Source organism: Abrus precatorius, unplaced genomic scaffold, assembly GCF_003935025.1.
Source record: "Abrus precatorius isolate BTA unplaced genomic scaffold, Abrus_2018 Scaffold11, whole genome shotgun sequence".
Taxonomy (NCBI): domain Eukaryota; kingdom Viridiplantae; phylum Streptophyta; class Magnoliopsida; order Fabales; family Fabaceae; genus Abrus; species Abrus precatorius.
In genome coordinates, this window is record NW_020874303.1 from 21,033,757 (window position 1) to 21,061,751 (window position 27,995).

Consider the following 27,995-nt stretch of genomic DNA (forward strand, 5'->3'; position numbering starts at 1 on the left):
GAAAAAGAATTTCTTTAAAATACCAATAAGTCAAAAGATCAAAATAAAAAAATAGAAATAAAACTAAAAATTAAAATACCAATCTTCTAATTTAGTTTAAATTTATATACTTTAATTTTTAAATTTTAAATAAGTCTGTAAACATGTCCTTAATTTTTTTTAGTTAAAACCATAGTCATATTTTTATTAGGGTTTTATTATATTTTTGTTGAATATAAGAATTTGATTAATTAAAAACTTTAACTATGTATGAACTTAATAAATATTTTTATTTAACAAAAGTAAACTTATTAAAAATTATCACTATTTAAAAGGAACCAAGTTGAAAACATTAACTTCACATATGACATAATCTTTTAATTTTTATCAAATTTTCAAGTTTTATACCTTTTAGATGTTTTTTTATTTATTTAAAATCCATCTTGAAGAGTTTTTTATTATGTTTTTTAAATCCATTTTAAAGATATTTTATTTACAAAACATGAAAAAAGATATAATAAAATAATTTTTTTTATTTTATCATATTTTCATTATTTGTTTAACTACTATCTTATAAGTTTGTTTCAATGTTAACAAAATAAATCAGTCCAATCAGGTCAATCTAAACTTCAATGTGAGCCAATCTTGTAAAAAATAAATAAATTTAAAACCATTTACTTGACATCATTTATGCAATGTCCAAATTAGATCTTATCTATTTTTACTCAACTCGATAAAACTCAGCCAATCCAAATAAACCTATTAGCTCATTTTGTTAGCAGGAGTCTATTCTATCTTACTTTATAGTGTAAATTTTATCCTAAAAGATATAATTGTATTCAAATAAAAATAGTTTTTATTTTACATAAACCTCTACAATTGGTCTCCCACGCAAATTCGTACAAAATACTCCGTCTTAGAAATTAAATTTTGTAGTGCCAATTCAGTGACAAATAAGGATGTCAGTCTTACTCCCACACTTAACATTGTTTTTAATTTGAAAGGCTATTAACTTTTCAATACAATACAAAACACTACTCTTCTAAAGTGAAAAAGTGAATAACCTAAGAAAGTACGAAAGCATTTACCTGCATTTAAAGTAGGCTAAATGTTTAAACCTCTTTAATCCAACTTAAGAATGAATACACCATTACTATCCGGTTCGAAGATATGCTAGTGTGATTGGTATCTCTATAAAAGTGGTAACACCAAAAATGGTGCCTCCACCATGGTACAAGAAAGCCAGCTTGTTCTAATTCCATCAGTCATTATATTTGAAGATCATTTCATGTAAAGAACAAGACATAAAAGATCCTCGATTTTTTGTTATCTTATAGCCCTCTACTCCAAGCAATGATCTAACGAATCATAAACTTAGTGAAATCCATAACTCATAAAATTAATATTCCCTTCGATCAGGCATTTTATGGTTATTCCTTACCATCAGTTTTGTGATCAATGAGAATGACTTGACTAAAGAAATCATTTCCCTCTCATAGAAAGCTTCCAACTAAACCTACGAGGGCCATTTAAAACTTATGTAGTACTTAGATATGTAATGCACATTAATAGATGTAGTATGAATCACAGAATAACATACATTATTTTATTAAAAAGTAAGAGACTCAGAACACCAAATTATACTTATTGCACAATCCAAATACAGAAGATGTATTGAGAATATTCCAGTTCATAAATTAACTGGGGATATACATATTGCTACTAGTCCTTTAAAAGCACCAGACAGATTGCCTACATCCTGCACAGAAGAACATACGGACTGACCATTAGCTGATGTAACTTTCTTAAGATTAAATAGTCAGAACCAGTTGTAGGAGAAACCCTCAATCCTTCAAGGAAAAAAGTTACAAATACATAAATAGAGAAAAGAACTTTACGTCCAAATAAAGGGTCGATTAAGAGCCGTCATGTATCATGACAATTTAAATGAAATTTTAAGGTAGACTAACTGGGTAAGTAACTAAAGTTTGTGTGGTAAACCAATAAGAATAATTTGGTGGGACTTATGTAAAAATGTAAACCCATTTGCCATTGTATGTTGGCTTGACATAAAGTATTTTAAGATCATATCTAACTAAACCATACTCTTGTGATTTGATTTAGTAAATTGAAATCAGATTATGATTTCTCTTTTTGCACTTTGATCTAGAAGATGATATCTCATACAATTTAAATCCAACAAAACTGATTAAAAACTAACATCTATGAGATACTCTGACCTGAAGTAATGAACTTTGGTCAAAATATTTATGCAGGGTAAAGATTAATTTGCTCATTGCATGTTCCATGAAAGAGAGATGAAATGTTAGACATTTGAACAAATGAATGAGTGCATTTTCTTATGCAAGATTGAGAATTTAAAGTCAAGAAGAAGAGAGGTGAAAAACTAATGACTGCAAAACTAACCTCTGCAACATTAGGTATTCCATAGAATCAAATCCTAGTACTCAAGATTGTAAGAGCTTCTCGATGTCTTTCTGCAAGAGGAAACATATAACTTACAATAATCTTATTTGACGCAAGATAAATTCAGCTATGATTAAATGTTTGGTTTCCTATTATAGAGACAAGTGCCATTTATGCCAATAGCCCAAACAGTAGTCCAACATTTAAGTACAATTGACCCTCTTTGCCCGGAACCACTACATATAGAAATCTTATACAAGTTTGTAACAAACCTCAATTTTCAGAGGTGAGGTGGTAGGTGCATATCTGTCCACAACCTGCCCTTCTTTGTTAATTAAGAACTTTGTGAAGTTCCACTTGATACCATCTCCAAATATTCCCCCTTTCTGGTCCTTCAAAAACTTGTAAAGTGGTGCTGCATTCTTCCCATTGACTTCAACCTATGATTTACAATTAGTTTAGGATCATTTCCATATAAACTGGATAAGGAACAGTATTCAAACAAATTCTCCACATGCATAAATAACATTGATGCAGGACAATTTACAGCATGCCAGACCCAGATAGAAAGGTACACGTAAAAGGAAAAACAGGAAAAAAAGAAAGAGAGTTCCAAATAAAAAATGGAGAAACACTCTAGCTAATTACAACGTGTTTATAAGAAATCACCTTATCAAAGACAGGAAATTCAGCTTTGAATCTTGTACATACAACATTCTGAATTTCTTCATTGGTTCCTGGTTCCTGTCCAGCAAACTGGTTGCATGGAAATGCTAAGATTTCAAGCCCTGGAAACAATTCAGAAGTCTCAGTAATACAAATTCACAACCTCATAAAGTATGGTTGCCATATATTTCTTTCTTATCCTTCACAAAATTGACAGACCTTGATTCTTATATTTCTCGTACAATATATTCAATTCTTTGTAATTTGATTGAGTCAAACCACTGCAGCAATAAAGTAGACAATTATAAGTACAGTTTTAAAAATAATAAAGTGGGAACAATAATGTGCTGCAATTAGCTAATTCTAATATAAACAATAACAACCAGTCTTATCCCACTAGATGAAACTAGAAAAATGAATCCAACAACATCATTGGACTCTATCAAAAACCAAATTTCAATAAGGACCTATTTGAAAAAGTTTATGAACAGCTTATGGAAAACAACTTATAACTCCCATAAATAAGCTTCTTGATTTAGTTTATCAAAATAAGTTGTTTCAGCTTATTCCAAAACCTTTCATTATTAAATATATGACAAATCATCTTTTAAAAAGTGTTTATCAAATAAGCACTTATATCTAAACACATCCAAAATCCATTTAAAGTGAGATTTGTTTTAATAGGTTATCCTAAAGTTCTTTTTGGTCATCTGCTATCCCTTTTAATTGAACAATCTTTTGATCCACTTTTCTTACTGGAACCATTGTTGGTTTCTCATCAGTAAATGCTACTCCAATTCTCTCCTGAATACAATTGTTATTGATCTTATTTTTATTCCTACTAATATAAAAAAAATCACAACATCATCCGTAAAACTCATCGGACAGATTTTGATAACATTAATGATATATTGTCTTCTTAAGCCCTGGTATCTATTAATAAGAAATCAGATGCTGTTTAGCATCATCCAACACAGAACTCAATACTATAGCCCGAAAGTCGATGGCTTTTCAATGTCTTTAGTGATTCATTTACATAAAACTCACCTGCTAAAGTTCAATCTTACATAAAATTTTTCAAACTCAACTGTAAAATCAAGTTTTTGAATAAAGATTTATGTTTGTTAGTTGGAATTGCACTAAATAAAGGATTCACCAACAGATGGAATCTCACAAGCATTCTTGTTTCATGTTAGAGAAATTGCGGTATCATACTTCTACATAGCTATCGCATCACATTTCTCAAACACCAAACGCAGCAATAATAGAACTCTTTTAGAACCAAATCAAACAATACTCTAAATGTGTCAACTCCAGGAATCTTCTTTACCTTAACAATTATGAACACCTTCCTATGGTCTAAAGTCTAAACTGCGTGTAGATTCCTAAAACTTCAAGAAATTTACCAGATGAAAGGGAATTTGAGGACATCGAGCCGAAACAAGGCAGAGTAATATAAAGCATGATGATTAAAAGATAATCAAGGTTGAAGTAAACATGAGCAACTGAGATGCAATAAAAAAACATAGATAAGGTAAACCGATATATGGCTGTGAGCAATGACCCAAAAATAATTTATCAAGTATATATCAAATAATGTTACCATTGGGAGGCAACATTCACAATCAGCAGAACCTTCCCCCTGTAGTCACTGAGACTCGCATCATTTCCACGGATGTCCTGCAATATTAATTCATACCACAAACAAAAATAAATCATAAAAGTAAATCGATAGTCAAGCAATTAAGTAACCAAAGATCAGCAGGGTTAAAGGTGCATTTACAATAAAGTCAGCAACACAAAATAAATCAGCCCTGTCCCAAAAATTTTGGTAGGAAGAGAAATGAGCATTGACAAACCAATAATCAACCAAAACTCCCAGAACCCAATTCATTTTCCATCAATATCGTAAAAAAAAAAATCATCATGGAAAATAAATATAAATATTGCAGTCTTGGTCTCAGCACAAGCTGAAGCAAATGTGCAGCAAAGGCATAAGGTGAAAAGCGAAGTAGATTAGCATGCTTCATTGATCTCCTAAAAAATTGAAACACTAGATATATGAAATATGAACCTATTAAATATAACTGTGCCATTCTTAATCTAGTTGATATTTCCTATTTTACATTCACACACCCATCAAGCAATCCGAATGCAAAAACATTTGGACCCGAGCAAGTCACAATCTTTTAATCAATTAGAGAAAAACAACAAATGGATATGAGGAGGCAACAATTCTAAGCATAGAGAAAGAAAAAAGAAACCTTGACGGTAAAATCGTAAATGGATTTGGATGTTTCTTCAGCCATGAGCGAAGGAGAAGGAGAAGGAGAAGATGGGTATGTGTAACAGTAGAAGAAGAAAGCAAAAGGCAGCAAGAGAATCGATATACAGTTCCAGAAAGTCAACCAGTTCATGACAATCGATCAAATCTCAAATTATTTTATACCACATATTAATATTATTATTATTCAGGTTTCATATGTAGAACAGAAATGCACGTCACGACGTTCACATGTGAACATAAATGTGACGGTGCTCTGTTCGCATCGTACGTTCAATCATTCACGATTCCGTCAAGTAACTGATCCATCTCATTGAATCTGAATCGTCATCAATGCGCTGGGACAGGTGTACGGAAACTAATAACTAAAAAACATTTTATCTAACAGAAAATAAAAAATATTCTTATTAAAAATTATATAACATGACTTAATTTAATATATTAATAACATTAATTATTATACTTTTTAAAATTTATTTTTTATTTTTTTTATCATATTTTTAAAAACGCAAGTTACAAAATTTTAAAAAATAAAATAAAATTTGCTTTTAAAAACTAATTTTTTATATATCTTAAACATATATTAAAAATATTAAATTTATCGTATTAAATATCATCAATAGTATGTATTAAATTTTTTATAATTGTATTTTAACTTATTAGACATGCATTAAAAAATTATTAAAAAACTATCATTTTATTAAATATTTTTCACTATTTTAAAAATGTTAAATACATTTTATTTTGATATAATTAATATTTTAATTAAAATTATTTAATTTAGGAAAATAATTAATAATTATGAAAATAATATATTAATAAAATTTCTTTTTGAAAATAAAATTTTATTTCGTACTTACTTAATTACCATCTAATATGGGTGTAATGAAAAGTTTTCTAAACTGGTAATTCGCTTTGAATTAACTTGTTTGACATTGAAATGATGTAGTTTTATTTTTTTTTTAGGAAGGAATCAAATGTAAACTTTCCAAAAAGGTTTTACAAAAATATTTTTTCAAGATCAAATATGATCAAGAATTGATATTTGATTATGTGTATTTATTCATTCGAAATATGAAAATTTTTATATTTTAATTAAATAGGGCGTTTTATGAATTACTAATTATTAAGAATAATACTATTTTATCAAAACTAGATTAAATCTCCTATTTATATATAATATTAACATATAAATGGTAAAGTAAAATAAACCTATAAAGTTTTTTAACTAATAATTTATATTTACACCTAATTTCATATTACTAGTTATCTAAGGCAATATATAAAAAAATTAATACTTAGTTAAAATTATTTATATTACAGCTATGAAATTTGTAGTAAAGAAGTAGCAGAAAAGATTTATATATTTGTCTTAAAAAAAAAAATTCTGTATCTTTCTGACTTCTATCTATAGATATTAGTGAGTATAAAATACAAATTACAATCAATGAAGTTTGATATTTAATCGATAATGAGATCATTTGAACAGTTAATTATAAAATCTATATTTAAAAGGAACTAAGTTCTAGGGGTGAGATATCCTTGACGTAAATTATAATTAAAGTCTACGTAAATGTCATTTCAAGTCTAATTAACTCACAACCAAATCTTTTAATAAATAAATAAATTAAAGAATCCTTATTTTTTCAGCCAAAAGTAATTATTTACTTATTTCTTTAAAAGCATTAAATCAAAGTATAAAGAAAATATAATTTATGAGGGACAAAAAAAGCACTGAATCATTGATCCGTTTAAAGAAATGCATGTTTTCTTTTTCTATTATACCCTCCATTTTTATCTTGAGAAGGATCTCAACGAAAGCATATATATATATATATGGAAATGAGTCCTCTATAGTTTCATTCACTTTCTCTTAAAGGAATCTAAATACAATATTGTAAATCCTTGATTTTGTGGGAAGCTACTTACAAAACAAATGGAAGAAACAATTGATCCTATAACTAGGTACATCAGATAACTAGAAATATTAAGTAGACAAGGACATATCCATTGTTGGGATATATATGTGATAATTTACATAAAAATGTATAATTTGAAAAAAAATTCATCCCTTTTTCAAATTTTCATTTGAACTTGTGCATTGATATGTCATGAACCAGTATTTAACAAAGAGAACTTAGCCCATAAACATATCTTACCCTTGTCCAACACCAATCTTGCTCCTGTGACCAACCAATGGCCAGGACTATCTTGTGGGCCTTTACATAACTGTGAAGTGTCTACAAATTTCAACAGCTTTTGAGTTTGCACAGGCACAGGAGGTCCTGTTGGATACACACTTGAATCCAACACTACTAGAGCTGGTTTTTTCTGGCCTTTATTACCCGAAATTGATGTGCTTATTGCTGAGAAAATGCCAGATCTCTGGGATAACCCAGAGGAGCCCTGTGTCCAATTTGATTTTACAACTACACAATTAGAAACCTTTGAGAACAACAACCTCAGATGAAGGACACTCCTTGAGTCATGTTTCTTCACATGAAGTTGCGCTCCTGTGACAATAAAGGCCGCATCTTTATCAAAACTCCATCTAGGATTGTATTTCACTGGTGCTGTACATACATGGGAAAATTTCTTCCCATTGATTGCTTCAAAGAAACGTTCATCAATGATTTCTTCTGACCATATTGGGGAATCCTCTATTTTGTTGTTAAGCATTAATGGGGTGTTTAAAAGATGTTGCACGTGTATGGCTAACCTGTGTCACCAACATCCTTGTGAGCACCACTGTTAATTGGCCAGAAAATCTTATCTAAGATTGATGATTAGTCACAACATGAAAGAATAATTAATAGTAGTGTGACTTTAACCTGTTGCATTTCATCCCCTCAAGAAACAAGCGCATCCCTGTGATTGGCCTTTTACCAACTGTTACCTGTTGTGAGTAAGATACTTACTTAGACATAAGAACATGGCATTAAAGTCTAACATGTAATAATTACTAATAGGGAAGGCCTTGAATGTACCTTTGCTGTGTTTATATAAAGCTTGGGACCCATCAAGTTGAAACTGAGAGAAGGAGAAAGGGTAGTTCTGTTTGTGACTGGGCCCAGAGGAAGATCATTGTGAACGGGAGCCCAAAGTTTGTGTGCTTGGTAGTCAAGAAAATAAGGCAAATCTGACATAGGAGGCTTATCTGCATTTCATATGAATTCAATTAATCTAATTTAGCTCAACAACCAAAACGTGACAGCCTGGTGAAGAATGGTTAAACATTGTGAATGGGACCCCAAAACTTGTGTGCTTCCAAGTCAAGACAGTATGGCAAATCTGACATATTAGGCTTATCTGTAATTTTATAGGAATTTATTTCGTTCTCATTTGTCCAAATTTGTTAAAATCAAAACTGCTATTGCAATTTTCAAGTCAAACTTCAACTCTCTCTGAAATTTATATAGTAATTTATTGTATGTGATAAAATTGACTTTCACCCATAATATACATGTGCAACAGGAGTTATGTGATGATCTAAGAATAAAAAAACGAGCTATTACGAACGTTTTGATGTTCATAAGACCAAAAATCAATTTTAAACCACTGTATCAGGTCAAGCCATAGAAAAGAGAATTAGAAGTTATCCATAATATTTTTCCTGCATGCTGCAAGTGACGAGACCGCACTTTAAGTTTGAAACGAAAAACCTTAGTATTTCTTATCAATTACATTCCCTAAATTTTAGATGAATGAAGAAAAACCTCCGCTTTATATTTGATTCAGCTTATTTCAAAAAATTAATCGCTTATTATATTCAATTTCTTTTTTAAAAAAATTAAATAGTATTTTTTTTTCTGGACAAAAATATATAGTACAGTATATGAATACATGGAAATATTAATTAATTAATAATGATGTTAATTTTTCAAATATGCTAATTTATACGAATACTATTTTATGAATAGGTATTGATAAATGTGCATTCCATTTTTGAGGTTGGAAAAATGAAAAGAAATTGAGAGATAAAAAAAAATAAAAAAATTTAAAGAAATAAAGGAATATAACAGAAAGAAGTATAATGAAAATTAGAATCCTAAAAGAATTGCAATACTAGGATGCAATTTCAAAATGCTCAACCCAAATAAGTTAATCTAAACACACAAAGTTACTGTTGGCATGCATTTTATTGGTTTGCAAACATGGGAGTCTATACTCTTCAAGTGATTGAAGAGTGACTTTGATCCAAGTTTTGCAGTTATTGTTTTGTTTTCATTTTGACAAGAAGAGGAGAAAATAAAATAAACTTACATCGGAGATAGAGGTTGATGGCATGGGATAGGAAGCCCCTCCCAGGAGCACCTTTAAGAAGAGAAGTGATGGGAATGAATGTAAAATCAACAGCATCTGGCTTTATTGGAACTGTGAGAAGCCATTCACTATGGTTGTTCACTTGGGTATCCCCTCCCCTCTTTGCACATATCACAGTAATTCCCTGAAAAGTTCCATTATCTATAATATCATTTCTAAAACTCATTATTGTCATTATTAATTATAATTAACCTATTTGGTCTTTTCGGGGAAAATCTGTTTCAGATATATTTTCAATCTTTTTCTACTTAATGAAAATTCTTAAGAATTTCTCAACTTTTTTTCAAATTATAATATTAATTATTAATGAAGATTGGTCTGGACTGAAGATGAACCTACATACATCTTTTGCACAAACGGAAGTAGAGCTATTGAAGGCAACGATTTGCGGACCAAAGACATCAAAAGCCTGTGGTACCTGTATTTCAGCATATCACAATGCAACTATTTAGAACAAAATCAAATTATGGAATGGAAAACTATATTGGCTTATTAATTGTTCTGATATCCAAAACGGTGCTTAATTAATTATATGAAGGAAACCTTGTGTTTCTGCTCTTTGGTTTTGGGAAGGAAATTGCACGTGCCAGTGAATAATTGATTTCCAAGCTCATCCAAGTGCTTCTTGAGCTCTGATTGCCCCAAGTTGGAAGACACGTCTTGCTTGACTAGCACTAAATCTTTGCCACCAATGCTAAGCCCCACAAGGATGTGTGTCCCGAATTTCTCAATGAATCTGATAAAATGTTGACCTTTAAAGAACATCAATCAATGGACTTAAAACCAAGTTTAGTTTCTACATTTTAAAGTGTCTTCTTATCTATCAGGTGGCAGAGAATCAAGAATGCCCAGTAGTATTTCCCAACTTTATCAAATGTTAGAATGTCTAAGGATGCTGTCTTAGTTTAATACTTGGAATTGAATGGAAATTTATGTCTCTTTACATAGTTACATTCAATTGAAAATTATTTTTTTAAAAGAATAGTTAATTGAATTGAGACCCAGTTTTTCATATCGGCGATTTCAAGTCAAATTGCTAGAATACTAAGATGCATAGTCAATAGCCCACCCAAAAAAGTTTAGAACATCTTTGAAAATCTTAAATAATTTCAAGTTTCGAGGCTGGAAAATTGCTGCTATTTGACTGTGGCTCTGCAAGTTTTCTAAGCCAACTGTAGAAATCTTTTTAGTATTTTAAAATATCAATCTTCCAAGGTAAGTATAAGAGCGCTTTATTGAAATATATTGATAACATTAAGTACCATAATTTTTAACAAAATTATTATTTATTTTATCATATATTCCTGTAAACACGTTGAAAAAATCATTTAAAATAAAGTCTAATTTTTTAATTAAAAAAATTAACTTTTAACTGTTCATAGTTATAAGTATGTTGTGGTGCATTCCTAGAGCTTTGAAAACAATAAAAATATAATCATCGGACAAACAGGGATGATTTTAAGTTAGTTTGGATCCTACGTTTTCTTTTAGAAAATGGCCAAAATCATTGCAATGTCGCCATCATCATTATTGTTATAATATGGTAAACGATTGACTTGTTCCTATCCACACATAAGAACTGGATATAACAATATATGATAGTGTAAACAGGCTTTGCCAATAATACACAGCAAGACGTCGATGAGGATGAGAAGGGAACACTTCTGGCTGTAAGAAAATGACTTGAGTAAGAGAGGAAGTGGGAAAGAAAATTAAGACAATATTTTGTTTTATTCCTTCACTTTCCAGCTTGCAGCCTGGAAATTCAACACAATTTTTTATTATAATTTCGTAACTATTAGTATATCGTTTGTGAAAATTTCTAACCCGGCTTCATATAAAAAATAATGATTTAGTCAATACTTGAAATTAATTGTCTAGATCCTCTTGATGTCTATCTTTGACCGAAAATGAAATAACTATCAGATTCTAGTTTTCTAAGCTTATATTTAGAATTTAAATAAAATTTGATCATCCGAACAAGGATAACCATTCATGAGAAATTTAAGTTTGATCAAGTAATTTTATGCCGTATGACGCATTCTTTTAAAATATTTATGGCTGTAAGAAAAAGACCTGAGCTTGAGAGGAAGTGGGAAAATTCAGAGATAATGTTTTGTGCTTTTTCCTTTCACTTTCCAAGTAGCAGCCTATAAATTCAACACAATTTTGAATAATTCTATAAACATCACTACATATATTGTTAATGAAAATTCTAACTTAGCCTCTTAATAAAAAAATATTACAATATACTCAATAGTTTAAATTATTTGTTTGTAGATGCTCTTGATGTGTACCATTGACTGAAAAAAAATTATTTACTTCTAATTTTCTAAGCTTGTTTTAGAATGAATAACTAGTTATGATCATCCAGCCAAAAAGGATAGACATAAATGAGAACTTGAAGTTTAATAAAACATTTTAGGGAACATGAAGCATTATTTAAAAATATTTTAAAAATCTTAAATAGCTGAAATTATAAACCACTTTGGAAAATTGAGCTAAGCGTTTGATGAAGGGATCGTTAGGTGGGATGAAATGCACGTTAAGTCGATAACTTCACGGAAGCCCTTTCCCGATTTCATCAAAGCAAGAGACTTCATTTAAAAAACAAATTTTAAATGAAAATTGATTTTAATATGCAAACCCACGCTACTAATTAGCTTCTTTTTAAAAATAATTATACTTAGAAGATCTATTATATTATCCCTCCAAATCTCCTACAAATCATCAATGCTAATTTACTAATTAGAACACTTTTTTGTTTCGGTGGCAAAGTTACAATAAAAAACATAACTTTTATTTTATTTTTCAATTATCTTTTTACGTGTTGATTCTTAATTCTCTCAATCCTTACACACAGAATTTAAAGTTTTAAACAATTGAACTATCAATAATTATAACTCTCTGGCAATGATGGAGTTGACTACTACCCAGTCAAGAAACAGTTAAGAGAGAAAAATATCAAATGGACTATTTAAACAAAGTGCTTATTTAACTCAGTTTATTTTTAAAATATAATCATTTATTTTTTAAAACTGACTTTTTTTCAAAATGCAATTATTATTTTATCATAATTAAACTTTACCATTCTATTAAGCTAACGTCTCCAACAAGTAAAGCATCTCCATGTTTGACACCACGTAAAAATGCTGTGTGCAATGAAAGTGTAACGTTACAGGTTTGCCCCAACCAAACTACTTCTTTGACCTTGTTTATGTGACAGTTCGCCAATTACTTTCCCAACTATATATATCTATATAACCAAAACTATGGCCTTTATACTTAGTTTTTTTTTTATTATTGGAAAGTGAATGTAAATTGGAGCTGTAGAAATTCAACAACAAAAACAATATTCGTTTAAGAAAATCAACAATTTTAAAAACTAGAAGATAATGGTAATCCTATACGGTAGTAATACTTTTACAAATGTTATACTAAAAAATCCCTCAGAATAAATTCATTTAAATCATTGAAAAATATATAATAAAACTAATATATCACCGAATTATTTAGATTAAATCAGTAAAAAATGTGTAAAAATATTGTTTATGAAATGCCTCGTCCACTACTGGATGGTAAAACTTGGTTTTACACAAAGCGGTCAACCACTACATGATGAAAGTCAGTAATGGATGTGAGATGGCCACAAACATTTCTATGGTTGGTCTAAGAGCTAGACCAATTCATTGTGCAGCAGTTTTAACCTCGCTTTCAATCTTAATGTGGAATTTATTTGCATTAATATGTATAATCAAAATGAAATTTTTAAAAAAAGGGGGGGAAGAAATAATTATTACCTTGCGAGTGCCGGAGGATCCCAGGAAGAAGGAACAGCTTCAAGGACTTGTTTGGACAGAACAAGAGGATACCGATCAATATGAACATTGAAAAGTTTGATAAAATAGCCATCAAGACCCAAGCACTTGGTGTTAGCTGCATCAGTTGCCCATGAAGCCTCATCAAAGCCAAACACGGTGTTGAAGTACCCAGATGGGATTTTCCCAGGGATTGAACTCTTACGATTGAAGAGGTCTGACATCTAAGATCAAAACCCAGAAACCAAATTTCAATCACATTAAAAACTAAATCATTTTGAATTTCCACCAAGTGTTTGGTGAAATGCCTTACTTGGGTGAAGGTGAGGATATCAGATTGATAGCGGGTGCGATCTCCTTTGTCACATTTGATGTCAACGGATACATCTTTGATAGGTCCAAAACCGGGCACCGCTAGCTCTCTTCTCTCTGTTTCATTGAGAAGAACCAAACGCTCTTCGCCTTTGCAGAATTTGAGCCTGAAATCTGAGGTCAAGTCGAAGCCTTTTCCTAAGCTGTTCAGAGCTCTCTCAACTACGCCTTCCCCCATCTTTTGTGTTTTTTGACCCAATGAAAGTGTCACTAATAATATAAACGAGTTTTTCTCCTCAAACGGGTGGAAAGTGGAATGGAAACGGTGGGAAATGGGAATGGTTTATTTTGTAAAAACTATATATTTATTATATAATTGTATCATCATTAATTGTTTAAATTTAGCCTTACGATTGACATTATCGTTTTATTTAAAAACGGTGAGTTTTCTTTCTTGTTTATATCATTGATGTCATAATTTATTACAAGTTTCAGGTTTGACTGTGATTACATGTACGTTTGAATAACAAGAGGATCTTAGTTATTCTGGTTTAACCGGTTCTTTCTGGTCACTCCTGGAATAGAGGAAACATATAATGCATTCACACACGAGACATGTTTTTGTGATTTGGTTGAGGTTAAGAAAGGAAATTTAGACGGCACAGGTGGTATTGTCTTGTCCATGCAACTAGCCAAGAGCAAAAAATATTTTGTGTGATATCACCCTGACTATAGGGGGAATATGCATCAATTTTGCGACTTGGATCGGAAATTTCTCTGTCATTGAAAACAGATTTTGATTTCCAACCCTGGTGACTTTTAATACACAACTTTGAGTAGTTTTCCCCCCCTTAATATCAGTCTTCAAGGTTGATTTTTATTTTGTTTTATATTTTTTAAAAATAATAAGATGGTGTCTTTGTTTAAGAAAACAAATTCCATTAAGATGATGAATGAAAATACTTGTCATGTTTAAATAAAAATTATCACTTTTAGTTTCTTGCTCTTTGTCTTAAAGATTGATATTAGTTTTTATTAAGCCATTTTGTTTATTAAGTATTTGATTTACTTTCCTATATTAAATGTATAGTTTTTTCTTGCATTGATTTTTTTATTTTAATTTATTTAATGTAACATAATATTTAAAACTAATAAAAAGATATTTTTAATGTATTGAATTTTAAAAAAAAACAATGTATTTTTTTATTTAATGGCATTCGTAAGTTGTACAAATAATCGTTGATTAGTTTATATTTTAAATTTATACGTCATATATTAATAAATATAATGTGTCTTAATTCAAAAGATTTTTTATACTTTTCAATTTAAAAAAATATTTTTAAGCTATTTTATCTAACAAAATAAAATGTATATTGTTGGTGACTAAAATATATTTAATAATTTATAATTTATTTAAAACCCAAAAGACTTTGTTACCTTATTTGTGGCTTGCAACGTCAACCTTCGATTAAAGGCACTCCATAAGGTAACATGTGGTGTCTTATGTTTGATCTTTGCCTAAATTACGCGGCAACGTTTCAATAACACACTCGGTGTGTGAAGACGAGGGTTCGAATGGTCAATTAATTTAAATTTATTATCTATCTATCTATTTATCAATTAATTTAACTTCTTTTATTAAATACTTTTAATTAGATAATCAATTAATTCATTAGCTTTCATGTAACCAAGAAATATTATTAACTTTTAAGCTAAACTAATGATTTGGCTAATATTTGGCATTTGAAATTTGTTAGAATCATCTTCTAATTTTTTTATGTTTGTTTATAACATCACTCAATACTTCAATTTCATAGCCAGTCAAAAGAGGTTTCAATAAAGGAAAACTTAAAAGTGTGAAAGGTTTATTACATTCTTTATAAGCATAAAAAAAACTTGAAAATTAAGACCAAGGCAGTGTATATTATCCAAAACTCTTTGCGCATACGTTCCTTGTAATCATTAAGCTTTGAAAACTATGTAGATAAAAGAGTAATTCATAAGAAAATTAGAAAGGAATAACATAAACTCTGTGAATTGTGAAATTTCTTTAGTGAGATCAAAACTTTATTGGCATCAATTAAGTTGAAGCACTTGTCTTTTTCTCCAAGCTGTGCATGAAATGAGAAGGAACCTAGACTTTAAGTTGACCTGTGAAAACACTTTGCAGTGTCCTCTGATGAAAGTACAACTTGGACATGGTCAACAACTAGTGTGAATCACAGAAATTAATCACAGATCCTTTTACGAGCCAAGACTACGGATTCAGTGGGTCATCGTTCCCAACTTTCTTTTACAACGTTGAATCATAACATGAAACAACATCCATATTAAATGATATTCCCTTTCATTTTATTTATAAAAAAATTTAAAAAAATTAAGCAATTACATCTCAAATATATTATATGTTTTTTATAAATAGGATAAAAAAGTTCAATTTTATTTTTTATAAAAAATACCAGAGAGAGTAATATTTAAATTTTTAATAAAATATCTTATATTAAAATTGAATAAAAGTATTTGAAAATTCTTTTAAAAAATATCAATTTATATTTTTATTCTTGAATTGGGACATTTAAAAAATTGTTTGTTTAACACTGGCCTTGACTCCAATCACATTGAATGAAGTAACCCCTTCCTCCGGGTTTTTTAACATACTTAGATACACGATTTAATGTATTTATTTAATAATTTTTTATATAATAACTTATATTATAAATTTAATTACAAAATTTATTATAATAAAATGAAAAAAATATATGAATAATTAATATTAAAATTTTATTAAATAATATTTTTAAAAAAATTAAAAAAAATAATTTTTGAAAAAAGTGAGATATTTAATTTATTTTGTATTTACCATGAGTTTGAAAGTGATAAAATACTTAATGGGATGGGAGGAGAGACAAGAGTTAATGGATTGTTCAATGAGTTCCCTCCAAAATGCGACGAGAAGCATTCTTGGGAACCCAAACAGGGTGGTATCCACATACCATACGAAACAACTCCACGCCCAAATACTGAAAACCAAAGGAACCCTTCACTCTCACACCAACACCACACTCCTCACACTCTACACTCACCTCAATCTCTTACACGATTCCCTTCTCATCTTCCACTCTCTCCCTTTCCCTTCACCACGCGCTTTCGTTTCCATCATCAAATGCTACACTTCCCATGGCTTCCTCCGCCACTCTCTCTCTTCCTTCAACCACATGCGCGCCTTCGCTATTCCCCCCAATCGCCACCTGTTCCCTTCCCTCCTCAAAGCTGCCACGCTCTTAAACAACTTCCACCTCGCACTGTCGCTCCACGCTTCCGTTATTCGTCTCGGTTTCGATTCCGATTTGTACACCGCCAATGCGTTGATGAATATGTATTCCAAGTTTCGTGCTCCCCTGAATCCTCGCTTTTCTGCAAACCACGCGCTCGACGGTTTTTCTCAGCCACGCCGAATCGTTATAACAGACTGTGTTAGGAAGGTTTTTGATGGAATGCCCGTGAAGGATGTTGTTTCGTGGAACACTGTTATTGCTGGGAGTGCTCAGAATGGGATGTATGAAGAGGCTTTGGATATGGTTAGGGAAATGGGCAATGCTAAATTGAGACCTGATTCGTTCACTTTGTCTAGCGTTCTTCCTATTTTCGCCGAGCATGTTGATGTTATCAAAGGGAAGGAAATTCATGGCTATGCTATTAGACATGGTTTTGATGTGGATGTTTTCATTGGGAGTAGTTTGATTGACATGTATGCGAAATGTACTCGAGTGGAGCTTTCGCTTCGTGCATTTTTTCTCTTGCCTAAGCGTGATGCCATTTCGTGGAACTCGATTATTGCAGGGTGTGTGCAGAATGGGAGATTTGATCAGGGGCTTGAGTTCTTTCGTTGGATGTTGAAGGAAAGAGTGAAACCTGTGGACGTTTCGTTTGCGAGTGTTATACCGGCTTGTGCTCACTTGACGGCTTTGAATTTGGGGAAGCAGCTTCATGGATGTATAATTAGACTTGGGTTTGATGATAACAAGTTTATAGCCAGCTCTCTTGTGGATATGTATGCCAAATGTGGTAACATTAAGATGGCTAGATGTATTTTTGATAGAATAGAGATGCGTGACATGGTGTCGTGGACTGCCATCATTATGGGATGTGCAATGCATGGTCATGCTCTTGATGCAGTTTACTTGTTTGAAAAGATGTTGGTTGATGGAGTGAAGCCTTGCTATGTGGCATTTATGGCTGTTTTAACTGCCTGTAGTCATGCTGGGTTGGTTGATGAAGGCTGGAGGTATTTTAATAGTATGCAATTGGATTTTGGTATTGCTCCTGGGTTAGAGCACTGTGCTACTGTCGCGGATCTGCTTGGTAGAGCCGGAAGATTGGAGGAAGCCTACGATTTTATCTGTAACATGGGAGTACAACCAACGGGTAGCGTGTGGTCTACGTTGTTGGCTGCTTGCAGGGTTCATAAGAATGTTGAATTAGCTGAAAAGGTTGTTGACAAAATACTCTTGGTTGACCCTGAAAACATGAGTGCATTTGTTTTAATGTCAAACATCTATTCAGCAGCCCAAAGATGGAAAGATGCTGCGAAATTGAGGATCCACATGAGAAACAAGGGTTTGAAGAAGACTCCGGCATGCAGCTGGATTGAAGTTGGAAACAAAGTACATACTTTTCTGGCTGGAGATAAATCACATCCATATTATGACAAAATAAATGAGGCTTTGAATGTTTTATTGGAGCAGATGGAGAAAGAAGGTTATGTCCTTGACACAAACGAGGTGCTCCATGATGTCGATGAGGAACATAAACGTGAATTATTACGCACTCACAGCGAGAGACTTGCTATAGCATTTGGCATCATCAGCACTACTGCTGGCACGACCATCCGGGTAATAAAGAACATTCGGGTATGTGTGGACTGCCACACTGCGATTAAATATATGGCAAAGATTGTTGGCAGGGAAATCATTGTGAGGGATAATAGCCGATTTCACCATTTCAGGAGTGGGTCTTGTTCTTGCGGAGATTACTGGTGAAATAACAACTACAATTGGGAACCATGCATATCATCACTCTGGCTGCATAGCAGTATTAAACTGAGACGGAGATTAAAATGTTAGTACTAAATGAGTGCAGAAAGCACACACACCATAGTCAAGTCAAAAAAAGGGTGAGCATGTTGGCTGCCCTGCCTTTGCAAAATCATGCAGTCAAAAATTCCTTTTGGAGATGAAGTCTGTGTGCTCTCAGCTTGGTGACGAGAGGGCTTGGGAGTTGGGATCCTGATAACACGTCCAATTTCACGTTAAGCATTTTGAATTGAGTCCTGATTGCCCACCTTAAACAACACTCTGAGTGTTCAAATACCTTTTCAACTTTCTGTTGGGTTCAGTACAAGGTCCAGTTGATGTTATGTATTTTATTACCAATTTGACTCCCTACATAGTAATTCAACAACAATTAATGAAACAATTTGAGTTCTGATTGTCATTGATGCGCCTTGACAATACCCGTTGTCTTTCTATGTGCCCATATTAACATTGTAGGTTACAGGGAACTAAAATAGTACAAAGCTTCAAGAACATGAATTATTTTGAGTTACAGTTTAGTTAGGAGTCCTTAGAGATTGTGCCATCCGTTTCTTCTCCCCATTTTTCATCGAAGGAAACATAAATGATCACCAAGGCTACTGATCCTCAACTACTTTTTATTCATAAATAGATTCTTGGTGGCTGTAAAGAGGATGCAGATTTAAGGGTCAATGTTATAATAGAAGGTAAATCTTGGCGTTTAGATCGCATTAATACCTTTTCATAGTTCTCGGATCTATAATCTCATCAAAGAAAATCCTTCATCATTTTTAGGACTAAAAGGGCAGCCTAATGCACGAGGCTCTAAACATTTGATGCCCTGTGGCGGGACAATTATTTCACAACTTTATTCCAGTCAGCTGTGAGGTTGTTTCTGCAACACCAACTTGAGTTAAGGGGCGCTGTTGAGGGCATATAATCGCTTTAGTTTACTTTATAGAAATAAATTTCTTTCAGAGACTAAACATATTTGACACGGGTCTCTTTGGATCAATTTACCAATTGATAAGTTAAATATTACTTTAAACTTACTTTTATTCTAGCCAGTAAATTGTACATAATTTACAGAATGACAAAGCAAAGAGGCCAATACGAGAAAAAGAAAAAAGTGACACGCAAAGAAAACGAGAAACAAAATACAATTTGAATGGTCTACTGTAGTTGTTCCAGTCTCATCATAGGGAACTGCTCTACTATAGGTGATGTTCCCATCATCAACTCTTTAGATACTTGTTCCATGGTTGGGCGAGAATGTGGATTTTCACTCAAGCAAGCAAATGCCAACCTTGCTATCACGATGACCTCCCCAACAATTGATTTTACTGGATGAGGAGGCCGTTTGTCTAACACATCAATCAAGAGTAAATCATGAGCCAATGACGATGATAGTGAAGATATAAGTTCTCCTGGATGCTTTCCGATAAGAATCTCTAAGGAAAGTACTCCAAAACTATAAACATCACATTTTTCATTCACTTTCATTGTCTGGGCAAGCTCTGCAAATAACATAAAATAAAATAAATAATAACGAGATTGTGGTTCGGTTCTAATATGCAAAAAATGTCTCAAATATTTAGAGATAACTCATAATGAAAAAAAATGAATATTGACATTTGTTTTAGTTCAACACTAGATTAGGCTAATTGATGCGAAGTCTTACATGGGATCCAATCCCAATGCATAATCTCAAACGTAGAAAAGTGGTGTAAATTAAAATAAGTACGAGCATTACTATTTTGAAATGCAAGGAAAATGGCTTAACCTGGAGCAATATAACCAAAGGTGCCAGCAAGTGGGCTCCAACTGTATGAAGTAGGCTTCAGAATCTTAGCTGTCCCAAAATCAGAGACATGAGCTTCATATTCAAGATCTAGAAGAACATTCTTACTTGATATGTCAAGATGAATTATAGGAGGTGAACAATCATGGTGCATATAAGATAAAGCATTGGCCAATCCTTTGACAACATTCGCCCTCCTTTTCCAATCAAATGTCATTGCATGTGTTTCATTGTCTAGTATTTGATCCAAGCTACCTCCTTCCAAGAACTCATAAACCAAAAATGAGAATCGTGAATGTGAACAAAATCCATATAACTTCACAATGTTACGGTGTTTGATTTCTGTTAAGACTTGAACTTCACTTGTAAAAGCTTTAAAATCTGATGTGTCCTCATTTGTTACAGAGTTAAGTTTCTTCACTGCAACAACGAGACCAACAGCCAACTCAACCTTGTAAACATATCCTTGCCCTCCCACCGCAATGAGATACTTATCATCAAAATTCTCTGTAGCTTCAATGATATTTTCAAAAGTTATTTTTCCATCATAACTCCATATTGAAAATAATTCTCCTGTTTGTTGTTCAACATGAGTTTGTTTTTCTCTCCATTTTCCACAAAGAATATATATTGAAATTCCCACCCCACAAAATATAGAAGTGGGTAAGATAAGACATAGCACCAGTAGCATCACTTTGTGAATCTTTGATTTGTGATTGGTCGGGCAATGCATCAAACCAGTAACATTCCCACACAAGCCTTTATTATTTCTCAGTGAATCTGTGGATGACTTAAGAAAGGCTTGATTTTTGGGAAGTGGCCCTTCTAATTGGTTGTAAGCAATGTTAACGGAAATCAAGCTTGACATCTCATCAAAACTAGAAGGAATAATGCCAGAAAGATGATTGTGCGAGAGGTTCAACAATTGTAAGCGCCGCAATTCACCAATTATAGTTGGTATAGTTCCACTCAAAAGATTGCTACTGAGATCAAGAGATTCAAGAGGCTGCAATTGGCTAAACTCCGAGGGAATATTCCCCTCAATTTTATTGTTGCTCAAATTCAATTCCAATAAGTTTGGTAACCTCACAACTTGTTTTGGTATTGTGCCACTAAACTCATTTCCTGCCAAATCCAAGTGTTGAAGATTCATTATCAATCCTATTTCTGTGGGAATGCTTCCACAAAAATTATTGTTGCTGATCTTAATCTCAACTAATGATTTTAAATTCCCTAGTTCTTTGGGGAGAGTCCCACTCAAGTTGTTTGAAAAAAGGTAAAGCCTGCCTAGATTGGTTGCCTCAACAAGTTGAGGTGGTATACCACCGGAAATATTGTTGTTTGATATCTTAAAGCTATCAAGATTAAGGCACTTTCCCCAGTTTGGTGAAATGTGGCCATAATATTGATTGTCACTCAGATCGATATATTTCAAATTTGGATATATCCCAAAATCTTCTGTTATATTTCCCTTTATTTGGTTTTCTTCAAGTCTGAGTCTAGTTAGAGTAGAACAATTCTTCAAACTTGTCGGTGTTGGACCTGTTAAATGGTTGTTATCGGCAGCCAAGAATGCTAGTGACCCACCAATGCATATTTGAGGTGGCAAATGGCCAATGAAATCATTGTCAGATAATTGTACGTTATACAAATTGGTTATGTTATTCATTTCCTTTGGAATGCTTCCATTTAGTTTGTTGGAGGACAATCCAAGCCTGGTGAGCAAAATCAGATTTCCCATTGTGGAAGGAATAGAACCAGAGAGATTGTTTCCTTGGAGAGTGAGGGTATCCAAATTGATCAAATTTCCTATAGAAGCAGGAATTGACCCAGAAAATTTATTTAAGCCGAAGCCTAATCCAGTGAGCTTTGTTAAGTTTCCAATAGTGGAAGGAATTGGTCCATAAAAGTTGTTGTTATAAAATTCAAGGAAAACCAAATTGACCAAATTTTCTATGAAAGCAGGGATTGATCCGAAAAGTTTGTTGTCATTAAGAAAGAACGAGGACAAATTAGTTAGGTTCCACATGGAGGGTGGGATTGGCCCAAAGAGGGTATTTCTTTCAAGGTAAAGTTCTTTTAAATTGCTCATGTTACCAATTGTTGAAGGGATAGTACCTGAGATGGTGTTCCGTGACAAATCAATATACCTAAGGTTTGTTAACATTCCAATTTCCTGAGGAATGGAACCAGAAAGGCTGTTATATCCAATATCTAGATATTCCAGTTTCTGTAATTTCCCAATCTCCAGAGGAATGTAACCAAAAAGATTGTTGCTTGCTAAATTTAGAATTGATAAATTGGCCAAATTTGCTATAGAATTTGGGATGGCTCCATTTAGATGACACATGGAAATATCAAGGCCACGTAAACTCCTCAATGTCCACATTTCTTTAGGAATAGGACCATCAAAAGAATTTAAAGAAAGATTCAAGCGGTTGACTTTAGACATGTTACCAATTTGGGGAGGAATGGTTCCACCAAAGGAGTTGTTGTATATATTAAGAGTGTGTAAGTTGGAGAATAAGGAGAAGTTGAGAGTGTGGAGTGTACCTTGGAGTCCATAATTTGCAAGATTTACTGAAGAGAGGGACTTGGATTTATCACAAAGAATTCCATCCCATTTGCAAGGATCATTACCTTTCCAAGAAGACAAGAGAGCTTGGCTATGCTTATCAAAGCTGGCTTTCCACTTTAGAAGACCATTCACTTCATTATAAACTGCAGAAGATATCAATGGAGCATTCCTAGAAAAACCAGCAACACAGGATGAAGAGAGTATTAAAATAACACAAAGTAGCATCAATGGAATCCACCAGCCACTGGACCGGCCCTTAACAGACATGGGGCACCTTTGTGTTGGTTAAGTTATTTTTTTAATTTCTGCTAATAGTTAAAAATGGCTGCTATATTGAAGATGTACTGGTTAAGAGAAAAGAGGTGCCTACATTACAAAGATGAATTTATGAGGGTGAAAGCGTGTGGTCAGAAAATTTGAAAGTGGATGGTGAATTAAACTGACTAGAAATACAATTTTTAGTTATTAACTACAATTTACTAAAAAGTTATGTAAGTGTTATGTTTTTTATTCTTAATTATTTTTTATATTTTTAATAAATTTTTGTTAATTATTAGGAATGCTTTAAAAATAGACTTTTAAAAAATTGTATCTTTTGTGCTTCTCTTGCGACAAATTTTAAAGACTATGTTACGCGTATTATTGGTAATATTTTTTAATTAAAATTAAAATTTAGTTTCAATAATCTATGAAAGCTCAATATTAAATATTAGCATATTAATATATTTAAATTACGAATATAACTTTTTGAAGCGGTCAAAGAAGGATATTTCGTTGCGGTTGCGCATTTCCTTCCCACGAAATTATGCTTGAGAAACATGAAAGCAGTGTTTCAAAACTTAGTTCAATTATTAATTTTTTTAATTTAGTTTTTATTTTATTTTTTCAAATGAGTCTTCAATAAAATATATTTTTTTACAAACGGTCATTTCTTCTTCTTTTTATTCAATTATTCGAAATATTATGATTTTTTTGTTTAATTTGTCATTTTACGAAGACTGAATGAAAAAATTATGATGTTTATGAGAATTTTTTTATATTTAAGGAAATTAAATAAAAATTTACAATATTTAAATGGACTAAATAAAAAATTATTTGCTAAAAAAACTATACTTTTTTCAAAAAACTAAAAACTTAACTAAACTTTTACTTTCGAATTCTAAATTAAGTGATATGTTTTTTTTTTTTAATGTTGTTTTTATGTGAATATCAGCAACTCGATGGCCATAATAAGAAAATTAAGGAAAGCAGAATACTTAAATTATATAATTTCGTGTTAATTCTTCTTAATTAATTGGCAAAATAAAGAGAATAAAAATTGTCTCTGAAAATCTACAAGAGATAATTTTACATCCTTTGATGATTGCAGAGCATTTCCTTGATCTTAGCTCTTAACTTGTATCCAATTTTGAGGTCTTAGTGTATCAGTAATCCTTCATTTGAAACCAGAGGGTGCAGATTTTTATTTATTCATTATATGAAATATTTTGCATATAAAGTGCTTTTGGAATTTTGTAATTGGACCACTTCATTTGGAATTAGACCGATGACACTTTTGCATTTTCACTTTCACTGGGGAGATTTGGACCGACATAAATCCAAATAAATTAAACAATTCGAGTATTAAATTAAAATATACAGAAAAAGACGAAACTTAAAATCAAGGAAAACAATATATTTTTAGATTTAAATGAGTTTAAGTGAAAATGTGTTGTTAATGTAAACTTTTTTATTCTAAATTATTCAATATACAAAAATTATTATTTTTGATAACATTTAACTTAAAAATTATATTCAGGGTATATTTTAATCGAATAATAATAAAATTTTGTGATACTAACAGTGAATTAAACTGAAGTTTAAAAATATTTAGAAAAAATAGAAATGAAAATATCTGAGATGGGGTTGGATTCGAAAACCCGAAAAAAAGAAAAAGGTTGGAAAGTGATGAGTTTAGAATACAAAAGGAGGCGCATGGAAATTTCATCTCATAAATAAGTCATCCCTTCCCTGTGCTCAGTCTTCTCTTGGCGATGGTGAAATCCAACGATAATGGTTCTGGTTCTGGTTCGGTTGCTCCTTTCTTGAAGAAATGTTACGATATGGTGGAGGACCAGAAAACCGAGTCCATAATCTCTTGGAGTGAAGGCGGTGATAGTTTCGTGATTTTGGACATAACTGAATTCTCCGTCACACTCCTTCCCACATATTTCAAGCACAACAATTTTTCCAGCTTCATCAGACAACTCAACATCTATGTACGTCTCTCGCTTTTTTTCTTTTCCTTTTCGCTTATTTCAATTTCTCTTTTTTTAACGCTTTTGCTTTTGTTTCTGGTAATTTCATATTCTTATTCAGTTACTGTGTAGCTTAAATTTTTATAAGTTTTCGTTCTATTCCTTAGTTTGTCCTATTCATTCATTTTGGATTGTATTAACGACCGTCGATTAATTAAGTGCTTATTTAATAATCTCTTGTTACATAAGGGTTTATGCTATATATATTTGGCTATAAATTTTTTTAGAATAAGCTGAAAAGAGTTTATTCTGATAAGTTGTTGTAAGTAAGCTGAAAAAAGCTTATGAGAGTTGTCAGGTATTTCTGTTAGCTCATCCGAATAGGGCCTAAATAATACCTGATCTTGTGAGAAGCTATAACATCTGGAGAGTATCAGTTTGTTTATATCTGGGTGCATGTTTGGTGTTTCGTTATGTTTATGTCATTTGTCAAGGTTGAGGTGAGTCTTTTTTGAAAGTGACTAACTGGTAACTGTAAAATCTATTAGGGTTTCAGGAAAATTGATACGGATCGCTGGGAATTTGCCAATGAAAACTTTGTTAGGGGTCAAAAGGATTTGTTGAAGAATATACGTAGAAGGAAACATCCACACACGGTGGATCAGCAAAAAGCATTGCCGCAGCAGGACAATTGTGAGGAACCATCACATGAATCACCACATCATGGCCTTTGGAAAGAAGTTGAGAATCTCAAATCTGATAAAAATTCCCTCATGCAGGAGTTGGTCAAACTTAGGCAGCACCAGGAGTCTTCTGATAATAAGTTGCTACTCCTGAGTGATCGCCTTCAAGGAATGGAAAAGCATCAGCAGCAGATGTTATCATTCTTAGTCATGGTTGTGCAAAGCCCTGGGTTCATGGTTCAGCTGCTTCAGCCCAAGGAAAATAATTGGCGTTTGGCTGAACCGGGGAATATATTGGATCAAGATAAACAAGATGATCGTCCAGTTACTTCTGATGGGATGATAATAAAGTATAAACCACCTGTAGGTGAAAAGCTAAAGCCAGTGGTTCCACTATCTCCTGGTTTCGACAAGCAACCAGAACCTGAGATTTCTGTAGATGGGCTAAAAGACTTGTGCATCAGTTCTGAATTCTTGAAAGTACTTCAGGATGAAAAATTGTGTCCTTTGGAAAATCATTCTCCATTTCTCCTACCAGATTTACCTGATGATGGTTCGTGGGAACAGCTCTTTTTAGGTAGTCCTTTTTTGGCAAACATTCAAGATTCTAATAATGACAGTGAGGGCTGCCCTGTTAGTGGAACTGAGATGGAACCCATAATATCTGAGACTCCTGATGAAAGTTGTCGAACTTTTGAATCAATGATTGTAGAAATGGAGAAAATAGGGAAGGAGTAATAATGTCCATAGATTTTGGAACCCCAAACTGAGCAAATGGAACTTCTAGCTTCTGAAACTAACAATATATAGAGAAGGAGTAATAATGTCCACCAGATATTTTTCAGCTGGACTGTTTTCACTGATTTCCTCACTCTATAATTATGTCATAGTATTAAGTCGCAATATAAGTATTTTCTCTTCCATCTTCCTCCAGCAGTTGTTAGATCCTCAACAAGAATCAGTGTAAGTCTCCTCTCTTGCACCTGTTTTGATGCTAAATATATGCGATGATCTATTTTTCTTTGGTATTAGATAGCATCTTGAACATATTTTAGACTATGAAGGTTCTGTTGATTTTCTGCTGCTTGTAAGTTCAACTTGTGTCTGAAAACTAATCGATTTTCCTCGTTGACAGATTTTGGCACTTCGATACGGTGTCCGAGTACAGGGAGTTGTATGGTATTGCGGGCTATCTATGAATGATGGGTCAAATATTTTTTTTATTTGGAGAATTGTAGGGGGGAAATGGGAGCTTTATTTTTTTTGCCACATTAAACAGTGGCTCATGCCTTCATATATGTTATGAAATTTCATATAATTCATAGTAATCACAGTTTCTTTTGCATATTATTGCAGAAGCCTGTGCTTCATTGCATATTCTTTCCCGCAGTTCCCATTCCTCTGTGAACTTAATTCTTCTACTCTTGTTTGTGTTTGATATGGCGGCTAAGAGATTTTGTTGACCCACCATAGAGGGTCATCATAGTATGATTTTTTTTTTCGCTTTGCTAATCTAAGTTGGACTTTGCACTTCAGAACATTTTCGGGTGCTCCATGGTACTACTATAAATCATTCGCTGGGTGATCTTCCCAACCCCAGTACCCTTCAACGCATTCACTAGGGGTCTGGTAACACGTATTAGTGACAATGCACGATAAATTCTTGTGAAGACTAGTTCTGTAATCTAGGCTTAGCAAGTAGCTTATATATAATTTTTTGTATAAATAATTATTTTACCCAAATTTATTTGTAGAATCATAGATGCTTATAGTGTTATTCTTCAATTGAAATTGAAATTTTAACTTGATAATATA

General features: G+C 32.3%; 5 protein-coding genes across 6 annotated transcripts; 2 read left to right on the plus strand and 3 right to left on the minus strand.

Moving 5' to 3' along the window:
- Positions 1-1,562: 1,562 nt before the first annotated feature.
- Positions 1,563-5,513, minus strand: LOC113854066 (probable phospholipid hydroperoxide glutathione peroxidase). Its single transcript, XM_027484900.1, has 7 exons — positions 5,337-5,513; positions 4,676-4,752; positions 3,292-3,353; positions 3,076-3,194; positions 2,679-2,846; positions 2,407-2,477; positions 1,563-1,738 (listed from the first exon to the last, which is right to left on the minus strand). Exons 1-6 carry the CDS (start codon positions 5,487-5,489, stop codon positions 2,448-2,450), a joined length of 609 nt encoding a protein of 202 aa, XP_027340701.1. The 5' UTR covers positions 5,490-5,513; the 3' UTR covers positions 1,563-1,738; positions 2,407-2,447.
- Positions 5,514-7,171: 1,658 nt separating this feature from the next.
- Positions 7,172-14,094, minus strand: LOC113855353 (MACPF domain-containing protein At1g14780). The gene is made up of 8 exons (XM_027486968.1): positions 13,811-14,094; positions 13,480-13,721; positions 10,223-10,415; positions 10,023-10,097; positions 9,620-9,803; positions 8,344-8,513; positions 8,188-8,252; positions 7,172-8,075 (listed from the first exon to the last, which is right to left on the minus strand). The coding sequence occupies exons 1-8, from the start codon at positions 14,045-14,047 to the stop codon at positions 7,466-7,468; spliced, it is 1,776 nt and encodes a 591-aa protein (XP_027342769.1). The 5' UTR covers positions 14,048-14,094; the 3' UTR covers positions 7,172-7,465.
- Positions 14,095-16,722: 2,628 nt separating this feature from the next.
- Positions 16,723-19,987, plus strand: LOC113856462 (putative pentatricopeptide repeat-containing protein At3g23330). The gene has a single exon (XM_027488280.1). It carries the CDS (start codon positions 16,725-16,727, stop codon positions 18,846-18,848), a length of 2,124 nt encoding a protein of 707 aa, XP_027344081.1. The 5' UTR covers positions 16,723-16,724; the 3' UTR covers positions 18,849-19,987.
- A 67-nt stretch (positions 19,988-20,054) lies between these two features.
- Positions 20,055-23,527, minus strand: LOC113855811 (MDIS1-interacting receptor like kinase 2-like). The gene is made up of 2 exons (XM_027487440.1): positions 20,665-23,527; positions 20,055-20,398 (listed from the first exon to the last, which is right to left on the minus strand). The coding sequence occupies exons 1-2, from the start codon at positions 23,525-23,527 to the stop codon at positions 20,055-20,057; spliced, it is 3,207 nt and encodes a 1,068-aa protein (XP_027343241.1).
- Positions 23,528-25,174: 1,647 nt separating this feature from the next.
- LOC113855060 (heat stress transcription factor A-8) lies at positions 25,175-27,986 on the plus strand. Of its 2 annotated transcripts, XR_003502820.1 has the most exons (3): positions 25,175-25,518; positions 26,046-27,143; positions 27,316-27,986. XR_003502820.1 is itself a non-coding variant. In XM_027486510.1 (2 exons), the coding sequence occupies exons 1-2, from the start codon at positions 25,294-25,296 to the stop codon at positions 26,916-26,918; spliced, it is 1,098 nt and encodes a 365-aa protein (XP_027342311.1). In that variant the 5' UTR covers positions 25,175-25,293; the 3' UTR covers positions 26,919-27,553. The 2 variants fall into 2 exon arrangements, 1 of the variants encoding a protein (XP_027342311.1); XM_027486510.1 differs by having other exon boundaries at positions 26,046-27,553.
- The last annotated feature ends 9 nt before the right edge of the window (positions 27,987-27,995 follow it).